Source organism: Schistocerca nitens, chromosome 6 (genome assembly GCF_023898315.1).
Source record: "Schistocerca nitens isolate TAMUIC-IGC-003100 chromosome 6, iqSchNite1.1, whole genome shotgun sequence".
Taxonomy (NCBI): domain Eukaryota; kingdom Metazoa; phylum Arthropoda; class Insecta; order Orthoptera; family Acrididae; genus Schistocerca; species Schistocerca nitens.
The window spans coordinates 45881760-45905978 of NC_064619.1; the positions used below are offsets into that span (position 1 = coordinate 45881760).

Sequence of the window (24219 nt, forward strand, 5' to 3'; positions counted from 1 at the left end):
AGGTATGAGTGGCGGCAACTTGAAATTAGCGGAGATTGAGGCCTGGTGGATAACGGGAAGAGAGGATATATTGAAGAGCAAGTTCCCATCTCTGGAGTTCGGATAGGTTGGTGTTAGTGGGAAGTATCCAGATAACCCGGACGGTGTAACACTGTGCCAAGATGTGCTGGCCGTGCACCAAGGCATGTTTAGCCACAGGGTGATCCTCATTACCAACAAACACTGTCTGCCTGTGTCCATTCATGCGAATGGACAGTTTGTTGCTGGTCATTCCCACATAGAATGCGTCACAGTGTAGGCAGGTCAGTTGGTAGATGACGTGGGTGCTTTCACACATGGCTCTGCCTTTGATCGTGTACACCTTCCGGGTTACAGGACTGGAGTAGGTGGTGGTGGGAGGGTGCATGGGACAGGTTTTACACCGGGGGCGGTTACAAGGGTAGGAGCCAGAGGGTAGGGAAGGTGGTTTGGGGATTTCATAGGGATGAACTAAGAGGTTACGAAGGTTAGGTGGACGGCGGAAAGACACTCTTGGTGGAGTGGGTATTAAAGGGAACAGCCATGGGTACCAGGATGGCCCCTTCGTACACCAACCTATTCATGGGTCGCTTAGAGGAAGCCTTCTTGGTTACCCAGGCCTGCCAACCCAAAGTTTGGTACAGATTTATTGATGACATCTTCATGATCTGGACTCACAGTGAAGAAGAACTCCAGAATTTCCTCTACAACCTCAACTCCTTTGGTTCCATCAGATTCACCTAGTCCTACTCCAAATCCCATGCCACTTTCCTTGATGTTGACCTCCACCTGTCCAATGGCCAGCTTCACATGTCCGTCCACATCAAACCCACCAACAAGCAACAGTACCTCCATTACGACAGCTGCCACCCATTCCACATCAAACGGTCCCTTCCCTACAGCCTAGGTCTTCATGGCAAACGAATCTGCTCCAGTCCGGAATCCCTGAAGCATTACACCAACAACCTGACAACAGCTTTCGCATCCCGCAACTACCCTCCCGACCTGGTACAGAAGCAAATAACCAGAGCCACTTCCTCATCCTCTCAAACCCAGAACCTCCCACAGAAGAACCACAAAAGTGCCCCACTTGTGACAGGATACTTTCCGGGACTGGATCAGATTCTGAATGTGGCTCTCCAGCAGGGATACGACTTCCTCAAATCCTGCCCTCAAATGAGATCCATCCTTCACGAAATCCTCCCCACTCCACCAAGAGTGTCTTTCCGCCGTCCACCTAACCTTCGTAACCTCTTAGTTCATCCCTATGAAATCCCCAAACCACCTTCCCTACCCTCTGGCTCCTACCCTTGTAACCGCCCCCGGTGTAAAACCTGTCCCATGCACCCTCCCACCACCACCTACTCCAGTCCTGTAACCCGGAAGGTGTACACGATCAAAGGCAGAGCCATGTGTGAAAGCACCCACGTCATCTACCAACTGACCTGCCTACACTGTGACGCATTCTATGTGGGAATGACCAGCAACAAACTGTCCATTCGCATGAATGGACACAGGCAGACAGTGTTTGTTGGTAATGAGGATCACCCTGTGGCTAAACATGCCTTGGTGCACGGCCAGCACATTTTGGCACAGTGTTACACCGTCCGGGTTATCTGGATACTTCCCACTAACACCAACCTATCCGAACTCCGGAGATGGGAACTTGCTCTTCAATATATCCTCTCTTCCCGTTATCCACCAGGCCTCAATCTCCGCTAATTTCAAGTTGCCGCCACTCATACCTCACCTGTCATTCAACATCTTTGCTTCTGCACTTCTGCCTCGACTGACATCTCTGCCCAAACTCTCTGTCTGTAAATATGTCTGCTTGTGTCTGTATATGTGTGGATGGATATGTGTGTGTGTGTGTGTGTGTGTGCGAGTGTATACCCATCATTTTTTCCCCCTAAGGTAAGTCTTTCCGCTCCCGGGATTGGAATGACTCCTTACCCTCTCCCTTAAAACCCACATCCTTTCGTCTTTCCCTCTCCTTCCCTCTTTCCTGATGAGGCAACAGTTTGTTGCGAAAGGTTGAATTCTGTGTGTATGTTTGTGTTTGTTTGTGTGTCTGTCGACCTGCCAGCACTTTCATTTGGTAAGTCACATCATCTTTGTTTTTAGATAAATAATACAGTCTGTCTTATTGATAATATATTTCCAAATGTAGGACGCACAGAAGTTGAAGTAACAAATACTGATTTGCGATTATCAGACCACAATGCTCTTGTCCTCAAAATTCCTTCAAGGCCACTGAAAGAGAAAAAAACACACTTCATGTATAAAATATATTTTTCTACAGAAAACTGTGAAGAAGTCATAAATATGCTAACCAATGAGGCTTGGGCAGAAGTACTATCCCTAACAAATACAAATGATGCATATAACACATTTTCTTCCATTTTCATGGGATATTTTGAAATGTGTTTTCCAAAAAAGCTGTCAAAAATCAGGTCACATGGCAATACAAAGCCAAGTTCTTGGATCACAGCTGGCATCAAAACTTCCTGTGGAACTCTAAAGAGACTAATTTCTAAAATGAAAACATCCACAGACCCACAATTCATAGAATATGTCAGGAATTACAAGAGGGTACATAGAAAAGTAATTGCTAAAGCAAAATTCATGAGTAATGATAGTTTTATAAGACAGTCTGAAAACAAATCAAAAGCTATATGGGGTATTGTGAAGACTGAAATGGGGAAGAGTTGTGAAAACCAGAACATCAGCCTCAAAAATTTAAAAAATGTCAATATTAATAAACAAGATTTGCCAAATTATATTAACAATTATTTCATAAGTGCAACAACTTCGTTAAGCTTAAAAGTTACAAACATAGAAAAACCTGAATATCCAAAAACAGCTTGTAGGATGAGGGTAGAGCCAACAAATGAGGGTGAAGTGTTGAAAGTGATACCAAGCTTGAAACCCAAAATGTCGGCTGGCATAAATGAGGTGCCTGTGTCAATCATGACAAGGACAGCACCACAATTCGCAAAGCCCTTTGCACACATAGGAAATTTATCATTCAGTGAAGGAGCTTTTCCAGAAAGGCTGAAAATTTCAAAAGTGAAGCCATTATTTAAAAATGGCAACAAGTATAAGGTAAAAAACTATCGCCCAATATCTCTGCTCCCAGCATTTTCAAAAATATTAGAAAAACTGATGAAGCACCGAATCAACAAATATCTAAATGACCATAATTTACTAAACAGAAATCAGCATGGCTTCCAAGCATGTAAAAATACCGAAACAGCAGTAATGTGCTACACTGAACAAATAATCAAAACTCTAGAAAAAGATTATAGTGTAGTAAGAGTAAATTTAGACCTCTCCAAAGCTTTTGACACTGTGAACCAGGACATTCTTTTAGAAAAATTGGAGGCATTGGGTATACATGGGATAGGAAAAAAATGGTTTGAATCATACCTAAAAAACATAACACAGGTTGTAGGACTGACATCAACTTACTCCAACCACAAAATAAATTCAGTATCAGAGGCAAAAAATTTAAAAATAGGAGTACCACAAGGTAGCATCCTAGGGCCCATATTGTTTCTTGTCTATATAAATGATCTTCACACCTCAGATGATGCAGCCAAAGCAATGATATTTGCAGATGATACTAGTGTGATAATAAGTGCACCAAAGCAATTGTTACCAACAACTGCTGATAAAGTACTAAATTACATCCACTCTTGGTTCAATGCAAACAGGTTGACATTGAATGCAAATAAAACAAATTATATGCAGTTTGGGAAAAGATGTCAAAATGTAAATCTCGATCTGGTGTGTGGTGACAAAGCCTTAGACAGAGTGACATCCATAAAATTGCTGGGGATTCATGTGGATGAAAACTTAAATTTTAATGACCATGTAATAAAACTTGCACAGAAACTTAATTCAGTCTGTTTTGCCCTCAGAATTATTGCAAATGTTTGTACCTCAGAGGGTGCCAGAATGGCATATTTCGGCTATTTTCAATCTCTTGCCACATACGGAATAACATTTTGGGGTTCCACAACAGGGCACCTAAAACAAATTTTTTTGTTGCATAAGAGGAGGGCCATCAGAATAATAACTCACAGTCATCCACAGACACACTGCAAACCCATATTCAAAAAGCTTAGAATACTTACTATACCATCATTACACATATACAAATGTGTATTGTATGTCAGGACCCACACTGCAGATTTTGAGACAAATGCCGACTTTCATAACTACAATACCCGTAATAGCGCAGCACCCCATACTCAGTGAACAAAAAGAACGAATACACAAAGGCATGTGAGCCATATCAGTGTACAACGCACTGCCAGTCAACACCAGGCAGTTAGAAGATGATAAATTTAAAAAATTTCTAGTAGAACAATGTTTTTAGTCTGTAAATGACTATGTAGGTCAATAAATTTTTTCTGATGATATTTATAAAGGCAAAATGGAAAATACTCTATCTGTACCTAATCATTCATTACATTTACATACTTAAAGGAGAGCTGTTGTGTGATGTAAATATATACTTAAGCAGTGTTGTGTATATAAGGACTTGCCGTTTAGGGAGGACAAAACTAAAGCGTTATGAAAAACAGACTATGCATTTAAAATAACAAGCAAGGATGTATATAGGCTATATTAATTTCATTGTATTATTATTAACTTCATTGTATTATTTTGTTTTGTATTTTTTTACGTATATATTGTTTGTATCCCATTTCTTTGGAATGGCTCACATGTACCCTTGACAGCATCCATACAATATTTATTGTCAACAGATGGATAAATAAAATAAATAAATAAATATACATTTCCTGTACACAGTGTTGATAAATGTGAGGGAAGAACAATTAAGTGTCTCACTTTTAAAAAATCATGCATCAAGGAGTTTACCCTGATTGTTGGGAAGAAAATTGCAATGATATTTATGAATCATATCAAGGAAAGGTAGGGGGTGAGTGAAGATTTAATTGTGTTTTTGGGTAACTTGCATAATGATCGCTATAAGTGGTAGCAATATTTCAGATTTAAATGTCAATTGAAAGAAGAAGGGAAGTGACCTAACTAGACACAGGAGCAAAATTGTTCAGAATAATGAGGATATGCAATTCAGTGAAGTTGATAAGGATTTATCAGATGGAGACATTGATTAACCTCCAAGTCTCAATGATAGGAAGGTTTTCTAGGAATGACACAGGGTTCATATTCCATGTTAAACTGTAGGTTCTCTTTCCTCACTAGGATTATTGGGGTAGGTTTGGGACATGCAGGTCACCCAAGGGGTATCCAACTGAAAGACTGCTCCCCTCCTTGTTTTTGTGAATCTGTCTCCCCCCCCCCCCCCTCCCCCTCCTCCCACACACACACACACACACACACACACACACACACACACACACACACAGCTGATGAGTCTAATAGAAAACCAGCCAAATGAAGTACATCCTGATGTTTTGTATGTGGTACAGAAAAGCAAAAATACTACATTACTTCAAATACATCAAACCAATAAGCATATGACACAGAATGGCAAACACAGTTTCCTTTTTTGTCTCTGTTAAATTAAGTTTCTGTTATGCAATTGCAAATGTTAGATTACAAATGACAAAGCAAACTTTATAACTGTATTATTCATTTTTTAAATGTGACAATACTCACCATATAGCAGAGATGCTGAGTAGCGATAAGCACAATAAAAAGATTCACACAATTGTAGCTTTCGGCCATAAAGGCCTTTGTCAGCAGTAGACACACATACACACAAGAGCAGCAGCACCAGTGCATTTTTTTCGTCACCAACCTGACCAATGAGACTCAACCAAAGACCAATATTGAACCTTGCCTAACTCAGTTCACTCCTCTATCCAACTGTGATCCAACCTCACTGCCTCCAAACCACCCCCTGTTAACTTTCCAGACTTTCTTAACCTTGAACCTTGCCTCACCATCATTCCCCAAATCCCTCAACATGCAAACTAACCTTACATCTGCAGAAAGAACCCCAGTCCACCATCTAAAAACTGATCCCGACCTTATAATCCTAAATGCAGACAAAGGCTCCACCACCGTTGTTTTGAACCACAAGGATTATGTGGCAGAAGAACTCCATCAGCTGTCAGATACTTCCACCTGAAAACCATGCCACAGTGATCCCATTCCAGTAATTCAGCAGGATCTCCAGTCACTACTCAAATCCTTAGGCCCATCCCAGAACCTCTCCCCAGAGTTCATCTCTCTACTTACCCCTACCACTCCCTGCACTCCCACCTTCTACATGCTTCCTAAAGTCCATAAACCCAACCACCTAGGATGCCCCATTGTGGCTGGTTACTGTTCCCCCACTGAGAGAATGTCTGCTCTCGTAGACCAACACCTTCAACCTATTACCCAGAACCTAACCTTCTATATAAAAGCTATCAACCACTTCCTCGACCAACTTTCCACAGTTCCTGTCCCTTTACCATACAGTACCCTGTTCGTCACTACTGATGCCACCTCCCTGTACACTAACATTTCTAATGCCCATTGCCTTACTGCTATCGAACACTACCTTTCCAGATGCCCTATGGATTTCAAACTAACAACCACCTTCCTAGTCTCCATGACCAACTATATCCTCACCCACATTTACTTCTCCTTGGAAGGCATTACCTACAAACAAATCTACGGTACGGCTATGGGCACCTGCATGGCACCATCCTATGCTAACCTATTCATGGACCATCTAGAGGAAACCTTCCTAAAAACCCAGAATCATAAACCCCACACCTGGTTCAGATTCATTGATGACATCTTCGCTATCTGGATTGAAAGTGAGGACACCTTTTTTACATTCCTCCAGAACCTCAACAACTTCTCCCCCATTTGCTTCACCTGGTCCTACTCAACCCAACAAGCCACCTTCCTAGATGTTGACCTCCACCTCAGAGTACCTCCGTCCATATCAAACCTACTAACCACCAGCAATACCTCCACTTCGACAGCTGCCACCAATTCCATACCAAGAAGTTCCTTCCGTACAGCCTAGCCACCCGTGGTTGTTGCATCTGGAGTGACAAGCAGTCCCTCTCAAAATATACTGAGGGCCTCAATGAAGCCTTCACTGACTGTACAAAAACAAATCTCCCGTGCCTTATCTTTCCAGTCTCCCACCACCTCCCAAAGTCCCACAGTCCGGCCATAGAGGAGCATTCCCCTCGCAACTTAGTACCATCCAGGACTGGAGCAACTGAATTACATTCTCCACCAGGGTTTCATTTACCTCTCGTCGTGCCCTGAAATGAGAAATGTGCTGCCCATTATCCCTCCCACCCCTCCTACCATGGTATTCCGCCGCCCATCAAACCTACACAATATACTCATCCATCCTTACACAACCCCTGCTCCCAATCCCTTACCTCATGGCTCATACCCATGTAATAGACCTAGATGCAAGACCTGTCCCATCCATCCTCCTACCACCACCTACTCCAGTCCGGTCACTAACATCACCTATCCAATCAAAGGCAGGGCTACCTGTGAAACCAATCATGATTTACAAGCTAAGCTGCAACCACTGTGCTGCATTCTATGTAGGCATGACAACCAACAAGCTGTCTGTCCGTATGAATGGCCACTGACAAACTGTGGCCAAAAAACAAGTGGACCACCTTGTTGCGGAACACACTTCCAAATATGATATCCCTCATCTCAATGACTGCTTCACAGCCTGTGCTATATGGATCCTTCCCACTAACACCAGCTTTTCTGAATTGTGCAGGTGGGAACTTTCCCTGCAATACATCCTACATTCCCATAACCCCCCTCAATTCAAACTTCGTTAGTCACTGTCCACAGCCATCCAGCCCCCTCCCTGTTCCCATTCCAGCTCTACACAGCCGTCATTTCACCGCCACACCCAGACTTTTAATTTCTTTTTATTTCTCTCCTTTCCGCTACTTACCCCCTCCCCCCTCGGCACCTTCTCTCCTTCCCTCCGTCTAAAGTGCAACACTTCACTGTCCACTACTCCCACCATACTATCCCTCCCCCTCCCTGCCCCAGCCTCCTCCTTACCCCCACCCAGTTGCCACTCCCATCATGCACCGGTGCTGCTGCTCGCAGTGTGGTTTCAGCTCTCCGAGACTGCAGACGTGTGTGTAATTTTCATACAATATATATAAAAGGAGTAGACTTCCGGTGTTGATGAAAACAATATAGATGGCACGGGCTTCCCACTGACACCAGCTTTTCTGGATTCCACAGGTGAGAAGTCTCCTTGCAACATATCCTTTGTTCTTGTGACTCCTTCACTAGTCCCTGTTCTCTCCACCTGCCTCTATCCCCTTCCCTGCTCCCACTCCAGCTCTATGCATGTCTTTATCTTGCCAAATCACCTGGCTAATTCTTTCCCCTCCTCTACTTTCTCATCCCCCCCTTTGCCCTCCCCTCCCCACCAGCACAGCCTCACAATCAACTATCCTGTCTGCCACATCCCTCCTCTAGCATCTTCCCTCCCACCCTTTCTTATTTAAAAAGCTTTTTACATGTTGATAAAGAAGTTGAAATGTAAAATTATTGTTACCACTTGGGCTGCACAAAGTGCCTTTTCCTGTTTGTGCTTCACTGGCTGTTACAACTGCATCAACAGTTATTTGGCAGCTCTATCTTTTGGAAACATTTATCCTAAAAAGGCCTATCAAAAACATTGAAAATCACAGGGCTTGGACAAACAGTGCCTATTGCAATCAATGCTTGCATAAATACACTGCCTGACAAAAAACTAAAGTAGCAATTCTCTGTAACAGTTAGAACAACCATCAGAGCACAGTAGTGTTCTTCAAGTTTAGTGTTGTTAGCAAGCCTAGTAGTGCCATGGCACTCTGGATGACAGGCAATGATGGCACCATCCACAATGTCTAAGTAGTTTGAATCTCGTACAGATTCCTGTATGGAGGACATAGTGATAGATATCCCTGGGGTTGTGAAGCAGCTGAATGGATTGAAAATAAACAAATCACCAGGTCCTGATGGGATTCCAATTTGGTTTTACAGAGAGTACTCTACTGCATTGGCTCCTTACTTAGCTTGCATTTATCGCAAATCTCTTGCCCAACGTAAAGTCCCGAACGACTGGAAAAAAGTGCAGGTGATGCCTGTATATAAGAAGGGTAGAAGGACGGATCCTCAAAATTAAAGACCAATATCATTAACATTGGTTTGTTGCAGGATTCTCGAACATATTCTCAGTTCAAATATAATGAATTTCCTTGAGACAGAGAAGTTGCTGTCCATGCATCAGCACAGCTTTAGAAAGCATCGCTCCTGCGAAACACAACTCGCCCATTTTTCACATGATATCTTACGAACCATGGATGAAGGGTATCAGACGGATGCCATATTCCCTGACTTTTGGAAAGTGTTTGACTTGGTGCCTCACTGCAGACTCCTAATGAAGGTACGAGCATATGGGATTGGTTCTCAAATATGTGAGTGGCTCGAAGACTTCTTAAGTAATAGAATCCAGTACGTTGTCCTCGATGGTGAGTGTTCGTCGGAGGTGAGGGTATCATCTGGAGTGCCCCAGGGAAGTGTGGTAGGTCCGCTGTTGTTTTCTATCTACATAAATGATCTTTTGGATAAGGTGGATAGCAATGTGCAGCTGTTTGCTGATGATGCTGTGGTGTACGGGAAGGTGTCGTCGTTGAGTGACTGTAGGAGGATACAAGATGACTTGGATAGGATTTGGGATTGGTGTAAAGAATGGCAGCTAACTCTAAATAAAGATAAATGTAAATTAATGCAGATGATAGGAAAAAGAATCCTGTAATGTTTGAATACTCCATTAGTAGTGTAGCGCTTGACACAGTCATGTTGATTAAATATTTGGGCATAACATTGCAGAGCGATATGAAGTGGGACAAGTATATAATGGCAGTTGTGGGGAAGGCGGATAGTTGTCTTCAGTTCATTGGTAGAATTTTGGGAAGATGTGGTTCATCTGTAAAGGAGCCCGCTTACAAAACGCTAATACGACCTATTCTTGAGTACTGCTCGAGTGTTTGGGATCCCTATCAGATTGGATTGAGGGAGGACATAGAAGCAATTCAGAGGCGGGCTGCTAGATTTGTTACTGGTAAGTTTGATCATCATGCGAGTGTTACGGAAATGCTTCAGGAACTCGGGTGAGAGTCTCTAGAGGAAGGGAGGCGCTCTTTTTGTGAATCGCTACTGAGGAAATTTAGAGATCCAGCATTTCAGGCTGACTACAGTACAGTTTTACTGCCGACACCTTACATTTCGCGTGAAGACCACAAAGATAAGATAAGAGAGATTAGGGCTCATACAGAGGCATATAGGCAGTCATTTTTCCCTTGTTCTGTTTGGGAGTGGAACAGGGAGAGAAGATGCTAGTTGTGGTACAAGGTACCCTCCACTATGCACCGTATGATGGATTGCGGAGGATGTATGTAGATGTAGATGTAGATGTGGTCTGGGCTGTCACAAGCTCTGTTCCTAGAAAATGAATGCTACAGGAAATATGAGTTCTGGAACACTACGGGCAGACCAGCAGGTGGCAACAACAGCATTCTGAGCAGGCCACAAGGCAGCTTGCACGGTGATGGTAGAGGTCGTTGATTTACTGCACCCCTTCCTGCGTCCACGGTGTCACATGCTGAAAATAGATGTACATGAATCGTACTGTGAGGCACCTATTTAGGCTGGCACTCATGCTTAGATAGGCTGTTCCTCTGCAGTTAGCAACAAAACAGAAAATTTGAGCAATGCCTCACTACAGACTCACACCATCTTCCAAGATAGAATGTCACCTCCTCCGTCCGGTCTCTAAGTGTGATTGGTGGAGTGATAGCCAGGACTTGGTATTATTTCTGTTGTTTTTACATCACTGACAAGATAGTGCAAAGACTTTACTTTGTGCTACTGTCCTTACCAGACTTAGACACTTTAAGTACTGTTTGATTATTAGAACTTTTTCTGTGAAGTACAACTGTAAGATATTTTGAAAGTGTTTGTTCCCATGGCTTAAGCCAGAGTGCAGACTTTGATTTTCAAGGCCAAGAATTAAGGAACTTGCTTTAAGTTTAACTTTCTTCAAACTTCATAATTTTGCTCACCTTTAAAGAGTGTTGTGTTCTCATTTATCAATCAGTTATTTTTCACATGTTGAGGAACTTATTTATTTTTCGATTCAGGATTATTATTTTTGGAGTCTTCATGGGTTTGCCACTGGATCACATTGTGCAAATTCCACAATATTTCCTCAGAGCAACTGTCCGACATCTTCAGGTGATTCAACCTTGCTGGTGGCTAGGTACGGCTGATGGTATCCACACATTAATGCCCTGTTTTTAGAACACACACCCGAAGAATGAGCAGGCATGGAAATTGCACACGCGCAGTGATTTGCAATTAGATGGTGCCATATTCAAACTCCCACTGCTGAAAATTGCAGAGTGGCGCTCCTGCGCATGTGCTGTATGCTGCGTTTGCCAACAGTGCGGCGAGACTGGAATAGAAGGGAGAACCGATAGAGGTACTCAGGGTACCCTCTGCCACACACCGTCAGGTGGCTTGCAGAGTATGGATGTAGATGTAGATGTAGATGTAGATGTAGAACAGCCGTACTACACCAATGTTATGATGGGCCTGTTATTGAAGAATCTCGATTTTCACATCATGAATTAATAGCAGCTAATGCAGGGCTACATGCTGTGCTCAGCTGAAATCTCGTATCATTGTTGATGAGACTATCAGCTGTACGGATATGTATTGCTGCCTTAATGATGCAATCGCAGAAAGATGATGCTGGGGATAAAACTTCCGTCTTTTCATAATTCATCCAATGTCCTGTATTCAGACAGTGTTGCGCAATTGTCAATTTTTTCAGTTGACAAAGATGTGTATGATGCTGATATTCATCACAGCATTCTCATACCATGTGGCATGTCTGGCCTATATACGCTGCCCCACACTGACAAGGAATCCTGTACACACCACATTTCCTCAGACCAAGGTCATCCTTAACCGAACCCAACAGGTTTCTCAGTTTTGCAGATGGTTGAAAAACACACTTAATTCCATATCTTCCGAGGACTCTTCCGATTCTTGACAACATGGCACCAAAATACGGCAAAAAGGCCAAAGTGGTGTGTGTATTCATATCAGATTCCTTGACAATGTGGGGCAGCATATATAGGTCAGACATGCCACACAATACAGCAATGCCGTGATGAACATCAGCGTCATACATGCCTTCGTCAACCAAAAAATCGGCAATTGCCGAACACTGTCTGTATACAGGACATTGGATGATTTATGAAAAGATGGAAGTTTTATCCCCAGCACCATTTTTCTGGGATTGTTTCATTAAGGAAGCAATACATACCCGTAAAGCCGATAGTCTCATCAACAACAATATGGGATTTCAACTGAGCATAGCCTGGAACCCTACATTGGCTGCTATTAAAGCATGATGTGAAAATCAAGATTCTTTGATAACAGGCCCATCATAACACTGATCTAGTACGGCCATTGGTGAGTAACATCTGGCCGCACTGTTGGCAAATGCAGCGTACAGTGCACGTGCAGGAGGGCGACTCTGCGATTTTTGGCAGAGGGAGTTTGAATATGGCACCATCTAACTGCAAATCATTGTGTATGTACAATTTTTGCACCTGTGCATTCTTCATGTGTGTGTTCTAGAAACAGAGCGTCAATGTGCGGATACCGTCAGTTGTACCTAGCCACCAGCAAGGTTGAATCACCTGAAGATGTCGGACAGTTTCTCCAAGGAAATAATGTGGAATTTGCACAACATGATCTGCCGGCAAACCTGTGAAGACTATTTACAACACATCCATCAGGAAAGCTTGAAGAGTCACATTATTAATTTTGTTTACCATTGGAGGCCTATTGTTTATTTTTCACTTGAAAGAACTTTACTTCCATAATACTCAGTAGGTGGGACTATACCAGGCACGGCCTACATCTCAACAGGAAAGGGAAGGGGAAACTGGCTGGGGTAATAGCAGGAAATTTAAGGGGGGGAGGCACTGCCATGAATGGTAAAATACCAGTGGTTACAGGTGTTGGAGCAGCACCTTTTTTAGGATAGGTAAGACAGGAAGATGTCAAGTTCTACGAGAGGTCAGGATTGAAACAAATCTTCAGTTTAGGAAAGAAATTAAACAGCACAATTCTAGCACATTGGATCACCAATCACAGCTATCAATTATAAATTTTCACCAATCACCAGAAATTTTATCTCCACCAAGTTGTATCTCAGTCCTAGGTAATTGCATTGATGAATTAAAGTCACCCAACCCAGTTGACATAATCTGCCTCTCTGAACACCATGTGACCACTGGTATAGGAACTAGGCCTAAGCACAATGAGAAACTCAGACAGGAGAGTACTGCAAATGTTAGAATAAGGAAAGGTTCTCATAAAAGTATAATTAAAAATAATGTAAGTATATTTCATCAAAATATTGGGAGTTTAAAGAATAAAGTAGATGAGCTTCTGGTTTGTTTAGAAGATTTAGAAGCTGAGAATGAAATAGATATACTATGCCTGTCTGAGCATCACATTGTTACTGATATGGATAAGGTAAATGTAAGTGGATATAAGCTCTCTGCACATATAATGAGAGAAAATATGGAGAAAGGAGGAGTTGCCATATATGTCAAAAGTTATCATTGTGCAAAAAGTATAGAAACAAAAAAGTTTTGTGTAGAGAAACATATAGAAACATGTGCCTGTGAGCTTAAATTAAATAAAGGCACATTTATAATTGTAACTGTATATAGGTCCCCATCAGGAAATTTTCATCTATTTCTGAAAAATTTGGACTCCTTGTAGTGCTATCTGTCAGACAGAGGGAAGCAAATTATTATTTGTGGGGACTTCAATGTAGATTCTCTGAAAGAGGGTAATAGGAAAAATGACCTTGAAGTATTACTCGGTTCTTTCAATTTGACACCCGTTATTGATTTTCCTACTCGGGTGGTAAAGGATAGCAGCTCACTGATAGATAACTTCTTTATAGACCAAGATAAGTTTAACCAGATAAATGCTCAGCCTGTTGAGAATGGTCTTTCTGATCATGGTGCACAGCTAGTTACAATATATGACATATCTCCATTCAGCAATACTAAACAGTCCTCCAAAGTAGTATGTTCAGTCAACGATTTAACAATTGCAAATTTCAGGGCAAGCCTACAGCAGTTAGACTGGGATGAGGTGTACCGCGAACCTGATGCCAATTTAAAATACAATTTATTTCATGACATTTTTGTAAATGCATTTGAAAACTGCTTCCCCAAGAAAATAGTTAAATATACTCGTAAGAAACCTTGTAACAAACCATGGCTTACTAAGGGTATAAAAATATCTTGTAACCAGAAAAGGGAAATGTATCTGACAGCAAGAAAGAGTAGTGACCCAGAAACTATCAAAAATTATAAAAACTACTGTGTTATATTAAGAAAAGTTATTAAAAAATCCAGGAGTATGTGTATCATGTCTGAAATCAGCAACTCTGATAATAAAATTAAAACAATTTGGAATATTATTAAAAGGGAAACAGGTCAACCAAGAGCAGAGGAAGACAGTATTACCATCAAATTGAATGAAAACTTTACGATCAAAAAGTCAGAAGTTGAAAATATTTTTAATAATCATTTTCTAAATGTTGTGGACATAGTAGGATCCAGGTGTTCATTAGAAGATGCTAGGCTGTTAATGGAAGAGGCCATACCTATGCAATTTGATACAATTGAAATCTCACCCAATTCTCCCTCTGAAATTAGGAAAATAATAAACTTGCTTAAAAGCAAAAACTCACATGGAATTGATGGCATTTCCAGCAAAATACTAAAAGCTTGTTCTCAACAGATAAGTAAGATTCTCAGCCACCTGTGTAATAGCTCTCTGGAACAGGGCATTTTCCCTGATAGACTGAAATATGCTATTGTTATACCTTTGCATAAAAAGGGGGATAGCTCTGATGTCAACAATTACCATCCAATCTCCCTTCTAACAGCTTTATCCAAAATTTTTGAGAAAGTAATGTATTCAAGAGTAGCTTCACATATCTGTAAAAATGAAGTACTAACAAAATGTCAGTTTGGTTTCCAGAAAGGTTTTTCAACAGAAAATGCCATATATGCTTTCACCAGTCAAATTTTGAATGATCTGAATAACCGAACACCACCCATTGGGATTTTTTGTGATCTCTCAAAGGCTTTTGATTGTGTAAATCATGAAATTCTGCTAGACAAGCTCAAGTATTGTGGCATGAGTGGGACAGTGCACAAATGGTTTAATTCGTACCTAACTGGAAGAGTGCAGAAAGTTGAAATAAGTAGTTCTCGTAACATGCAAAGATCACCACATTCCTCAAACTGGGGAACTATCAAGAATGGGGTTCCACAAGGGTCAGTCTTGGGTCCTTTGTTGTTCTTATTATATATTAATGACTTGCCATTCTATATTCATGAAGAGGCAAAGTTAGTTCTCCTTGCTGATGATACAAGTATAGTAACCACACCTGACAAACAAGAATTAACTGATGAAATTGTCAATACTGTCTTTCAGAAAATTACTAAGTGGTTCCTTGTAAACGGACTCTCACTGAATTTTGATAAGACACAGTACATACAGTTCCGTACAGTGAATGGTATGACGCCATTAATAAATATAGACCTTAATTAGAAGCATATAGCTAAGGCAGAATATTCCAAATTTTTAGGTGTGTCCATTGATGAGAGATTAAATTGGAAGAAACACATTGATGATCTGCTGAAACGTTTGAGTTCAGCTACTTATGCAATAAGGGTCATTGCAAATTTTGGTGATAAACATCTTAGTAAATTAGCTTACTACACCTATTTTCACTCATTGCTTTCATATGGCATCATATTTTGGGGTAATTCATCACTGAGGAATAAAGTATTTATTGCACAAAAGCGTGTAATCAGAATAATAGCTGGAGTCCACCCAAGATCATCCTGCAGACATTTATTTAAGGATCTAGGGATATTCACAGTAGCTTCTCAGTATATATACTCTCTTATGAAATTTGTTATTAACAACCAAACCCAATTCAAAAGTAATAGCAGTGTGCATAACTACAATACTAGGAGAAAGGATGATCTTCACTATTCAAGATTAAATCTAACTTTGTCACAGAAAGGGGTGAATTATACTGGCACTAAAGTCTTTGGTCACTTACCAAATAGTATCAAAAGTCTGACAGATAACCAACAAGTATTTAAGAAGAAATTAAAAGAATTTCTGAATGACAAATCATTCTACTCCATAGATGAATTTTTAGATATAAATTAAGAAAAAAAAAGAGGAAAAAAATTAAAAAATAAAAAAAAACAAAAAAACACAAAAAATAAAGTTGTTATATTAACTTAAGTATGTTGTTAAATTAACCTAATTATGGCATGTATTGGAAAATTCGACTCGTTCCACATCATTACGAAATATCATATTCATGATCCATGGAACTAGTATTAATCTAATCTAATCTAATCCAATCTAATCTAATCTAATCTAATCTACTTTATTAAAGTTGTGGTCAACAAATAAACTTGTTATATTGTGACTTCCTGTTACTCTAGTGGATATCTCCATGGAACTGGGCATATCAAGTAGCATATACACTGAAGTGTCAAACAAACTAGTATAGGGATACATATTCAAATACAGAAATATGTAAACAGGCAGAACATGGTACCGCAGTCAGCAATGCCTATACAAAACAACAAGTGTGTGATGCAGTTGTTAGATCAGTTACTGCTGCTACAATGGCAGGTTATTAAGATTTAAGTGAATTTGAAAGTCATGTTCTAGTCGGTGCACAAGTTATGGGACACAGCGTCTCTGAGGTAGCGATGAAGTGAGGATTTTTCCCATACAACCGTTTCACGAGTGTACTGTGAATATCGGGAATCTGGTAAAACATCAAATCTCCAACATCACTGTGTCCAGAAAAAGATTCTGCAAGAATGGGACTAATGATGACAGAAGAATAATTCAACATGACAGAAGCGCAACCCTTATGCAAATTTCTTCATATTTCAATGCTGGGCCATCAACAAGTGTCAGTGTGTGAACCAGTCAATGGAACATCATCAATTTGGAGCTGAAGGCCAAGTCATGTACCCCTGATGGCTGCAAGATGCAAAGCTATGCCTTGCCTGGGCCAGTGAACTGTTGGACTGTTGATGATTAGAAGCATGTTGCCTGGTCAGACGAGTCTCATTTCAAATCATATCGAGCAGATATATGTGTATGGGTATAGATACAAACTCATGAACCCATGGACCCTGCATGTCAGCAGGGGACTCTTCAAGCTGGTAGAGGCTCTGTAATAGTGTGGGGCATATGCAGTTGGACTGATATGAGACCTCTGATATGTCTAGATACAACTCTGACAGGTGAAACATACGTAAGCATCCTGTGTGATCACCTGCATTCTGATGGTCTTTGGCAATTCCTGCAGGACAATGTGACACTCCTCATGTCCAGAATTGCTACAGAGTGGCTCCAGGAGCACTCTTCTGAGTTTAAACACTTCTGCTGGCCACCGAACTCCCCAGATGTGAACATCATAGAGTATATCTGGAATGCCTTGCAACGTGCTGTTCAGAAGAGGTATTTACGGACAGCCCTGCAGGATTCATCCCTCTAGCACTACTTCAGACATTAGTCGAGTCCATGCCACATCTGCATGCTCGTGGGGTCCTACACAATGTTAGGCAGGTGTACGAGTTTCTTTGGCTTTTCAGTGTATAAGGGACATGAATGCTATCACATGCTGAGGGACACAGACATGCAGCATACTCATGTGAGATAGTTTTATCAGCACCTAATACATTTTGAAATGGGCTTCATTATGGGTCTTCATTTGTCCAGCTGGTTGAGTCTTGCAATATCCATATTTGAATGTTTTCAGATGTAACAGTGGCCCAAAGTTGGACTGCATGAAGTGCGAGGGTAGACATACTCATCTCCAAGGTTCTGGGAGACGAGGTCTAGACCACCACAAGGAAGGATCACCTTATTATGCACCAGGCACATTGTAATCCTTTCACATTTACACCTGCTCACACAAGAATAAATAACAGACTTCCTCTGACATTCTGTGTCATCCCTCAGAATTGGTCTGAGGCTAGCAGCAGTAGGACTAGGTAATTGGTTCTGTGAGTGGGAAGCATGGACTGCTGATAAATGGCATCACAAACCATTCATAAATACATCACAGTTTTGCAATATCTCAGATGACCACTGTTGGTGGTGAGGTCTCATTTGTCCAATGTTTTGGAGAGATGCAATTACTTCTGACACCGTGGTGTGGGAGGGGGGCATTGGATATGACTTCAGGTCATGGATAGTAGTGATTGTCAGACATCTGATGGCACTATGATATGTCACAGACATCCTGCACCCTCAAGTGTTACCTCTCATTCGGCAGCACTGTGATGCCTTTTTGCAACAGGATAATGGCCAATCATGCATGTACGTCTATATGAGCTGTCTGTGAGATATTCAGGTACTCTTGTGTCCAACATGATCCCCAGGTATGTCCCAGCGGAACAAGTGCGGAACTAGTCTGAATGTGAAATCAATACCATTGCCAGTATCAAGGAATTGAAGATCTGTTACAACAGCTGTGGCCCAGCTCACCTCAGGAGAGGATACATTGGCTTTATGATGCCATTCCCTAACAAATCAGTCCATGCATACAGGCAAGAGGAGGAGAAATGTCATACTTATGAGTTGGCACATACTGCCAAGTTCTTTTTAAATGACTGGAATAACATGAAAATACCCTCTCAACTTATTAAGTTTCATTTTACTTCCCTCTCCCCTTCTAGGTGCTTCACTTTTTTTGTCACACAGTGTAAGTCATGTAAGTAAGCTCTTAGTGGAAACATTCAGATGTAGACCATACCGCCCGTGGTGCATCTGCGTGAGGTCCAATGTATTAACCACTCCTGAGTGTCACTGCCCCATTCTATTGAGCAACATTTTAAGGTTCTGCATTAACATATTTGATGGAATTCTTCATACAGAATTTGTCTTATTATTCAGAGAGTGATAGTCTTCATGTTAGTTTGATGAGCATTACCAGACATGCACCTGATGTTCTCCACAATTGCCAAGTTGAGATTACCATTCAAAGACCCCCTTCCCCCTAATAATTACTATGTGGATTGCTTCACCAAGATTTTTTCCCAGAGAGCATAAATGGCAAGTGGTTTTACTCAGTCCTGAAACTTGCCTTTAGAAAGACTTGTTACTTTATATTCACTGCCCGCAGGTTCTGTACTAGTTCACACTTTTCATCCCATGGGTACTCACTAACAGAAGGATCTTCTTGGCCTTTTCACCCCTCTGACTACTACGAACCACAACTTGCTTCTGTTTTCCTTTCTTTTTGGAGTGTTCATGAACTCCTTGGGTTGTTTACATATTTTTCTCCAGTCTCCATTCTAGGGAAGCAGCTGGAGACATCTAGACTGAAACGAATAGACTTGCAATATCTCTTACAACTTCTTGTCTGATTTGGCAGGTTTGACAATAGACCAATCATAAACTCCATTCCAACATTACCTCTGCCAACTGCAGTTCTCAACAGTCCCAATTTTGCCCATGCTACTGCCAGTTGAGCTTTGAGCTTTAAAATCAGCAGTTCTTACTCCGTAATTATGACAATAAGCATGACTACTAAATCAGTAAAGGCCAACCTCATCATATCTATTGAAGCAGTTTCCTTCAGAACATCCTACATGAAAGAAGTGTATGTGACTTCACACTGTCGATCACTTCTCAGAACTGTGTGGCAGTTCTCACACCTGGCCTTTGTGTCAATGTTATTTTAACCTAGATCACTCTCCCCAAAACCCAAAAAATGTTTTACTCAATCAAAAACAACAGCCCCATGGTGGATTTGCTTTATTTCAGTCATATAAAATACTGCAATTCCAAAGCACTCAGCGCTCTATGTGCACAAATATGAAAAACATTGTCTCTTGCTTGACATGTATCTCAAAGTGCACTGGACTTATCACTTTGAAGCTGTACATGCATTGAAATTAAACTTCTAATTATATGTAACAAACATTACTCTACATAAATTTGTGCTACTGATTAGGGGGAGGGGTGGTTTGGGGGGGGGGGTTATGCTGAGTTAAATATATGCTATTTCTACAGTCATACTCTACAATATATTTTGTAAAGTGAATTTACTGTGATATCCATTTTGTAGAAATCCACGAAGTTAAGAACAATGTGAGAATAACATTGCTGTTGATTTAAACCAGCAAAAGTTTAATTTTTTTAATCACTGAAAAAATGATCTTTTTCCTTAATGCAGTACTAAGTTGATGGTACATTTTACAAACATTTTGCATAGGAAGATACTTGTAAATTCGTAAGCTTAAAACATAAAAAGTGAAGTGTTTACCTGTTAAATCTTCTAACAGGGCATCTTATCTTCACCTGAACACCTGCAAACACCACTGCTTGTCCTCCTATTTTCAAACTTATTTTCTTCTCATTTGAGTTCTTTTGGATAAAAGTTTTGTTTTCAGTATCAATAATTGGTCGATCAGAATGTGTAGAACAAGCTTTAGTGTTACATGGCTTCTTGTCAGCTGGTTTAGATGCAGGACATTGTGATGTAGGACGTGGCACTATATGGTTCTGGGCCATTACTTGCAGGCACTCAACTTCTCTTGTTTTTATACCCCCACCACAAGGTTTCGAGCACTGGAATTAATAAGATGTAATCATAAATAAAATTCACATATTTAATGCAGTACAAATCAGAACTTGAAAATAGAACATGCATGCACAATGTCAGAATAACCTAAACTAAAGCAAGCAATTCCAACTAATTTTAACAGAGTTCCTTTAGCCTCCCTTCTACATATTTTTATCTTAATGCGTCTTTGGAGGTAGCATTATTTCTGTATAAAGTTTACATTGACATTATTTCAGGGACTGGTCAGTATTTGATTATCATGAGTTTGAGTAGAACTTTTAATTTACATTTTTGTCCTTTCCATTTAAGTTTTTGAAATAGCAGAGAGTAACAATCCATGAGATACATGAACAGAAATGCATTCCTTTAAAAACTGTTTAGAAGATGAAGTTGAAAGAAGGTATAAAGGAATAATAGCTGATAATGTTATGATAGTCCTTTGAGAGGCAATAAACAAGATGTTACATACTGTGAATATTTGCACGTATGTGGAAGAGAAAATATTGTGCAAAACAAATCAAAAACGGAATGTTGTGTCATTCAGACAGGTACCTAGAAAAGAATGTAGAAAACATTGGCAATTCTTACAGATAAAGCACAGAGAAGAGTTTATTACAATGAGCAAAAATGTCAAAAAATCTGGACAATTACAATAATATGTTAGCTTAGATGGTGATAAAAACACCAAAGTAATATGTCGTTTCAAGAATGGTAAAAGAGAATTGCCAGGAGAATGGTTTTCGATACTCACAAAATGAAAATGAAAGCAAGAAATACTTGAGAAGACAGCAGTTTTAAGATCAACAGGAAGAAAAAGAAAGAGCAACATTGATTTGTAATAAGAAGTGCACCCAAACCAGAAGAGCTGATGGAAAAATAATAAGGCTGCAGCCTTATTCTGCAAACAACTGTAAAGTGCATGACACAATGTTCTTCTCATTGTACCAATTATTATAGCATCTTTCTGTTTGATTCATATGCGGAGTGTGGAAGACCAATTGCTTAAAGGCATCTGTGTGTGTTATAGTTAGTCTAATCTTGTCTTCATGATCCCCTTGGGAGCAATATATTGTAGTACATTCCTAGATTCCTCACTTAACACTGGTTCTTGAAACTTTGTGAGTAGGCTTTCATGCGATAGTTTGCACTCATCTTGAAGAGTCTGCCAGTTTGGGTTTTTGAGCATCTGCACAGTGCTCTCATGGGTCAAACAAACCTGATCATTCATGCTGTTCTTCTTTGTATAATTTCATTACACCCTGTTAATCTTATCTGGTATGGGTCCTACAGACTTGAGCAATTTTATAGGATGGGTTGCAATTGTTTTTTGTGTGCGATCTCCTTTGAAGACAACTACATTTCCCAAGCATCCCATCAATGGACTAACATCTGCTACTGGCTTCATCTACAACTGAGCCTATGTGAACATTCCATTTTATATTCAAATTCAGCTGGATGGTAAGGACTATGCAATGGTGTTGTGGGTGGGATGGAATATTCATCATTGTTGTGAAGGCTATATGTGATATTACCTTTCTTCCATTGACTACAATTATTAACTAATCAGTTGAACAGGGATGTTTTTCCAATGTCCTGAGATGTTCTGAGCCACTCGTCAGAAAAGGGATCACTGGAAGATATGGGGAACTACTGCCCTATCTCACTCCTCCCAGCGTTCTCTAAAGTCATTGAAAAGATTTTATCCAAGCAAATGGAAAATTTTGTGACAAAAAATATATTTGTAAAAATCAGTTTGGTTTCCTAACAGGAAAAGTCCTATAAATTCCACAAGTGAATTCACTGAAAAATTAATCTCCTCATTAGATAAGGGTTAAAAAAGTCATAGTAAATTATACATTACTTCTTTATAAACCACAAAGGTGTAGGATGGGGGCAGTTTGTTGCAGTGGTACAAATCATATTTGACAGAAAGGAAAAACTGAGAGATTACAACATCAAATGCAAACAATTACTTCTAGGATCGGAAAATAATTTACAAAGAGGTACCACAAGGTTCAGTACTGTGTCCATATCATTTTCTGTATTATATAAATAACATGTCATCAAACATCGATGTTCACTCAGTCTTATAGATGACACCTCAGTCCTAATTGAAAATGGTGTCTTAGGGAAAAAAAAAAAAAACAAGGTAGTGTACAAAATACTCTAGAAAACCTGAAATCCTTGTTTCATCAAAATTATCTGAAACTGAATGTAAAAAATTTCCAGACGATTCCATCTAGTGCTAAATCAACGGAAATGGTGGGCATAAAAGCAGCTCGCATTGATGAGGTAACAAGAGAAGTAAACGCTGTGAAGTTTTTAGACCTAAATGCAGACAAAAATTTAAACTGGAAGGCACAGCACACATAGACTTCATAGCAAACAAACTGAACGGCATAACTTTTACAATATGTTTTTGATCAAGTGCCATTCATATAAGCAAGTGAAACTAGTGTATCACAGATATTTTCAATTAGCATGGCATGATCCTCTGGAGAAATTCAAAAAAAATGGTTCAAATGGCTCTGAGCACTATGCGACTTAACTTCTGAGGTCATTAGTCGCCTAGAACTTAGAACTAATTAAACCTAACTAACCTAAGGACATCACACACAGCCATGCCCGAGGCAGGATTCGAACCTGCGACCGTAGCGGTCACGCGGTTCCAGACTGTAGCGCCTTTAACCGCACGGCCACACCGGCCGGCCAGAAATTCAACTAATGACATTAGACTTCTAATAAATTAAAACAAAATCACCGGAAACATGTTGCATACTGTTCAAAAATACTAATCACTCTCTCTATATATATTTATGAAATTTGTATTTCACTATACAAAATCACCATGCACTACAAAATTATCATTTCAAGTACATTATAGTACTCTTCACAAAGCAAATTTCAAACTTCCAACACACAGATAAAAATTTTATGCCCAGACACCTCTACACACAGAACTTAAGATTTATAATAAACTAAAAGACAGGAATACATTTAACATGGAACTTTCTCACTGAAATGACAGTTGTATAATCTTCAAGTAGATAAGTTGATACTCTACAGAAGAATTTATGGATGACAGTTTAAACAACAAAATACATTTATATGCACACATAACAATACTACAGCCATTTTTGTAGTGCAATAAGTCAATAAAAGAATTTTTAGTTTAAAGAATAAAATTAAGCCACTATGTTATAATCTATTATTAACTTTCTTCCATATAACAAATTATAGCAATAAATGATACTAAAGTAATTTCTATAAACTAATGTTAAACTTCTCATCCTTTTTTATTTTATTGACATCTGTTTAATTTTCTGTATAAAAGTACACAGCTTGTGGTCTAGTAATTAGCATGGCTGCCAGTATATCAGGGGGTCCCAGGTTTGGTTCCCAGCCAGGGCAGAGATTTTATC

General features: G+C 40.1%; 1 protein-coding gene across 1 annotated transcript in view; it reads right to left on the bottom strand.

Annotated features, from left to right (window-relative positions):
- The window catches only part of LOC126262791 (protein madd-4-like), a 362890-nt gene that overhangs the window by 174405 nt on the left and 164266 nt on the right, over window positions 1–24219 (bottom strand). The window contains exon 9 of the mRNA XM_049959614.1: window positions 20498–20802. Coding sequence (XP_049815571.1) covers window positions 20498–20802 — 305 coding nt within the window. The remainder of the gene's footprint in view (window positions 1–20497; window positions 20803–24219) is intronic.